A 5,734-nucleotide genomic window follows, 5' to 3' on the forward strand; every position below is an offset into this window, starting at 1 on the left:
GGGCGGGCAAATGGCGGGGATGGGCGGGGACAATGGCGGGATGGGCGGGGGCAATGGCGGGATGGGCGGGGCCTAGGGGTCGGACTGCCGGACCTCCCCTCGGCGCGTCCCAGCGACTTTTTTAGGTCTGTTTGTCGCCCAGCAGTACTCGATTCTTCACTTTTGGATTCCCTTGAATCTCTATGGTGTCCTTTGGAGCCTAGCTAAGTAAAAAATTAGAGACCTGTGGGCCCCTTATATTGGAATCGGAGCTTAAGATGGGAAAGGTTTGCTTGAAAACGTTTCTGCGAGCGATGGAGGCGCGTCCTGCGATGAGGCGGGAGGAGCGCTGGGACCTGGTGGATGGGAGAGGGCGACGGTATAAGGAAGCGCTTGGATCCAGGAACTTCTGAAATCCGGACGATTAAAATTTTTATTTAATTAAGCGAAAGCTGGAGTTGTCTGCGTAGATGATGGAAACTGGAATGAGATGCATTTTTGTGTCTGTGCGGAGTGTACAATTTTATATTGACTTTCACTGGAATGTAATTTTTATTTCTGCTCCCCAGTCACCCAGGAGGCAGAGATGCACCATGGGCTGAGTTCCAGAGAATTTATGGGGTCAGACCCTGGGCTGTGGGGGGTGGAAGGCTGAGGCTTGGCTTTAAAAGAACGCAAAGTTCTGCTTGTATCGATCTAAATTTATTTTCCTTTCTTTATTATGCTAATGCACATTTCTTGAGATAAATCACAAATCCAAGTGCTGAATTTATTGGAGTTGGTATCTTGTGTTTTGCCTAAGTTATTAATTACTAATATACTATCATTATTATTTTTATTATTATTTTGAGATGGAGTCTCTGTTTCCCAGGCTGGATTGTAATGGCGCGATCTCGGCTCACGGCAACCTGCGCCTCCTGGGTCAAGCGATTTTCCTGCCTCAGCCTCCCGAGTATCTGGGACTACAGGCGTGTGCCACCATGCCTGGCTAATTTTTGCATTTTTTGTAGAGACGGGGTTTCACCATGTTAGCCAGGTTGGTCTGGGACCCCTGAGCTCATGTGATCCGCCCACCTGGGCCTCATGAAGTGCTGGGGTTATAGGCGTGAGCCACCGCTCCTGGCCTTTAGTCTGTAAAGTCTTTATTCTCAGTTATTTGGAAGAGTATTTTTAACATAATATGTGCTTGGCAATTCTCCTGGCCAACTGAATTGATTTCTCTTGGGCCCAGGGAGGAAACTTATTGACTGGAGGCTCCCCAAGAGAAGATGAGCCCATATGGGGGTATCTGAGTAAATCAAGGTCTATCCACTGTCTCTTTGGGTCTCTGTTTTTGTAACTGGGAACTACATGTGATAACAGGTGAAGGGTGAAAAAAAATGAGAGTGCATTTTAGCATAAAAATACATGTATGTTATTTACATATAAACATACACATAAAAAATTCTATTTATTTTACATATAAAAATACGTGTATGTATTTAAATTTTTTTTTTGAGACGGAGTCTCACCCGTACAGACGGGGTTTCACCGTATTAGCTACTATGGTCTCGATCTTTTGACCTTGTGATCCACCCATCTTGGCCTCCCAAAGTGCTGGGATTACGGGTGTGAGCCACAGCGCCCAGCCTCTTTCTCTTTTCAATGTATTAAATGCACAAGATTCCATACTTTCAAATTCCATTTTGCAGAATTATTATATTTTCATAGGTTTCCCAAATCAAATATTAATTCAAGTTTCAGTTAGTTGTTTTAAAATAATAAATATATAGTTACATAATCTTTAAAATGATTCATTTGTTTTCTAGCCTAAAATGCTTTATCACCTTTTATGTTTCATGTCTCATATTTTAGTGCACACCCTACCTAATGTTGTACATTAATTTCCGTGGTGGGTGCCATAGTATTTTTAGTCTTTGCAGACAGTGAAATGAGTGTTTCTGCTGGTATCTTAACATCTACTCCCATTAAATACATTGGGTCATATGAAATGATTTAGTGCCTATTATAACTTATCAAGACCTATGAATATTCACTCATAAGTTATATTGATAGGTAGAATAAATACTTTGACAAAAATAGGAAATTATCGAACCAAATTTATAAAGTGAACATGACAAATATTTATACATATGTAGGTGTGCGTGTATGTATGTGTGTGTATATATGTATATATATGTGTGTATAGATATATAAAGAACACAACTAGGCAACTATTATAATATAGCGTAGTAGTGAACACCAATGTTACTGCAACCAGGCTACTCACGTTCAAATCTTCACTCCTCTGGTATTTAAATGAGTCACCTAACCTCCTTGTGCTTAAACTCTTTTAGAGTTGGTGAAAGGAGAATAATATGAATTCCTAACTCATGGAGTTGTGAATATTAAATGTTAGAATAGGTACAGCATTTATAAAAGTCACTCATACATTGTAGGTGCTGTAAAAAGAAATACACGAAACGGGAAATTTGTTAACAATATATCTCTCTATATATTTCACTTTTAATATTCAGGGGGAAGAAATCGTCATAAGTGAAAGGTTATTTTCCAGGAAAATGTGGCCCACAACTCATGTTGCCATTCAGAACCTTCTGCTTACTGAATATTGAGTGCTGGAAAATGACAGAATGGCCTCTGTGGATCTGAAAATTGGAATGATCTTCCTATTTGTGGGCGGCAAGCCACCCAGGTGCCGAGGCAAGAGACCGAGGGCACAAGCTGTTCCAGTATAATAAATATATAAAACAACAAGAGTTATATTAGATCTAGATCATAGACATGATTATATATGAATATCATTAATCATTAGTTGGTAGCAATTACTCTTTATTTCAATATTATAATAATCCTCGCTGTATAATCATAACCTAGGAAAAGCCAGGCCATACAGAGATAGGAGCTGAGGAGACATAGTGAAAAGGACCAGAAGACAAGAGTGCGAGCCTTATGTTATGCCCAGACAGGGCCACCAGAGGGCTCCTTGGTCTAGGGGTAACCCCAGCATGTGGGAAGACGCCCGTTGCCAAGTGGGCCGTGGTATAGCGGTAGCGTTAGTGTCAGGGAAAAACACCCGCTATTTAGCAGACCAGGAAAGGGAGTCTCCCTTTCCCTGGGGGAGTTTAGAGAAGACTCTACTCCTCCACCTCTTGTGGAGGGCCTGACTCAGGCCCACCTGCAGTTATCCAGAGGCCTGTCTCCCTGTGATGCTGTGCTTCAGCGGTCACGCTCCTGGTCTGCCTTCATGTTCCATCTTGTACACCTGGCTCTGCCTTCTAGATAGCAGTAGCAAAATTAGTGAAAGTACTAAAAGTCTCTGATATGCAAAAATAATGGCGTAAGCTGTCTCTCTCTCTCTGCCTTGGCTGCCAGGCAGGGAAGGGCCCCCTGTCCAGTGGACACGTGACCCACGTGACCTTACCTATCATTGGAGATGACTCACACTCTTTACCCTACCCCTTTTGCTTTGTATCCAATAAATATCAGCGCAGCCTGGCATTTGGGGCCACTACCAGTCTCCTGCTTTGTATCCAATAAATATCAGCGCAGCCTGGCATTCGGGGCCACTACCGGTCTCTGCGTCTTGGTGGTAGTGGTCCCCCAGACACAGCAGTCTTTTCTTTCATCTCTTTGTCTTGTGTCTTTATTTCTACACTCTCTCGTCTCTGCACACGGGGAGAAACCCACCAACCCTGTGGGGCTGGACCCTACACTATTCCAGGTAGTTGTTGGAATCCTGGGGAATTTTTCACTCTTATATTATTATATGTTCCTTTACTTTAGGAGATACAAGCCAAGATCCACAGATTTGATTCTCAGGCACCTGACTGTAGCTGACTCCTTGGTTATCCTCTCTAGAAGAATCCCAGAGACCATGGCAACTTTTGGGTTGAAACATTTTGACAATTATTTTGGATGCAAATTTCTTTTGTATGCACACAGGGTAGGCAGGGGTGTGTCCATTGGAAGCATCTGCCTCTTGAGTGTCTTCCAGGTGATCACCATCAACCCTAGGAACTCCAGGTGGGCAGAGATGAAAGTAAAAGCCCCGACATACATTGGTCTCTCCAATATCCTGTGCTGGGCCTTCCACATGCTGGTAAATGCCATTTTTCCTGTTTATACAACTGGCAAATGGAGCAACAACAACATCACAAAGAAAGGAGATTTGGGATATTGTTCTGCCCCACTTAGTGATGAAGTCACAAAGTCAGTATATGCAGCATTGACATCCTTCCATGATGTTTTGTGTCTGGGGGTCATGCTCTGGGCCAGCAGCTCCATCGTTTTGGTCTTGTACAGGCACAAACAGCAGGTACAACACATCTGTAGGAACAATATCTACCCCATCTCTTCTCCTGGGAACAGAGCCATCCAAAGCATCCTTGCATTGGTGAGCACCTTTGCATTATGTTACGCCCTTTCCTTCATCACCTACGTTTATTTAGCTCTCTTCGATAATTCCAGTTGGTGGCTAGTGAACACTGCTGCACTAATCATTGCCTGTTTTCCAACTATTAGCCCTTTTGTTCTCATGTGCTGTGACCCCAGCAGATCCAGGCTCTGCAGTATCTGCTGCAGAAGAAATAGACTATTCTTTCATGATTTCAGGAAAATGTGAATTGGCTGTCTTGGTTTATGTTTGGCCACTGATGCACTCAGACCTCAAGGGATCTTAAGAATGATTATCAGCCAATTTCACTGCAGAGAGAGGGGTGAATAAGACAGAGACTTATCCAATGTGAAATACTAAATAATAATAGCCATAGTAAATGAAATCTTATGTAATTAACATGTGAGTACTTATATAGTTGTATTTTTTATTAATGATTGCAGTGAAGAACTTCAGATTCCATAAAATAGTCCTGAAATAATGTATAGATACTGAAAACATCTTTAAATGTGTAATGTCCAATCTGAGATATTAAATTTTCCTAAGATGTACTAGAGCTTGGAATTGTATAAATGGGCACAGCAGTTGCCTAAATGGGCATAGCATGTGGGTGGTTGTTATGGTTTGGGTATTTGACCTCTTGAAATCTTATTTTGAAATTATGCCTTACATCCCATAAAAAACTGTGGACATTTGAAATACGATAATGTTTATTGAGAAAGATTAGTATATTAAAATATTTCCAGGTAAACATTTGAAGAATGATCCATAAGAGACAAAAAGGAATATAGGGAGCTGTGTCAGCTCACTTTTACAAAGGGTGCAGATGGGGCCAGGCATGGTGGCTCACACCTGTAATCCCAGCACTTTGGGAGGCTGAGGTGGGCGGATCACCTGAGGTCAGGAGTTCAAGACCAGCCTGGCCAACATGGCAAAACCCTGTCTTTACTAAAATACAAAATTTAGCCTGGTATGATGGCGGGCACCTGTAAACCCAGCTACTCGCAAGGCTAAGGCAGGAGAATCACTTGAACCCAGGAGGCAGAGGTTGCAGTGAGCCAAGATTGTACCACTGCACCCCAGCCTGGGTGACAGAGTGAGACTGTCTCAAAAACAAACAAAGCGTGCACATAGGAGACAACAAGTAAATAGAGATTTGGCAGGTGGGAAAGAAATTGAATGGATTTTTGAGATATTCAAAAGGTAGATTGTTCTAGGTAAGCCTTGATAGAGCTGGCTATAGTGGCAAGAAGTAGGTTTCAGGATGGACTTTTTCATTTCCAACTTGAGACAAGTTTTTGGAATAAACTTCATCAGCCTTGGAGTAGCAGATAAATACCAATTTGGAGCCAAAATACATGA

General features: G+C 42.3%; 1 protein-coding gene across 1 annotated transcript; it reads left to right on the forward strand.

Moving 5' to 3' along the window:
• Nucleotides 1-3,328: 3,328 nt before the first annotated feature.
• Nucleotides 3,329-4,639, forward strand: LOC100971933 (vomeronasal type-1 receptor 2). Its single transcript, XM_024926667.4, has one exon. It carries the CDS (start codon nt 3,413-3,415, stop codon nt 4,598-4,600), a length of 1,188 nt encoding a protein of 395 aa, XP_024782435.3. The 5' UTR covers nt 3,329-3,412; the 3' UTR covers nt 4,601-4,639.
• Nucleotides 4,640-5,734: the final 1,095 nt, after the last annotated feature.

This window comes from Pan paniscus, chromosome 20, assembly GCF_029289425.2.
Source record: "Pan paniscus chromosome 20, NHGRI_mPanPan1-v2.0_pri, whole genome shotgun sequence".
Classification (NCBI taxonomy): Eukaryota; Metazoa; Chordata; class Mammalia; order Primates; family Hominidae; genus Pan; species Pan paniscus.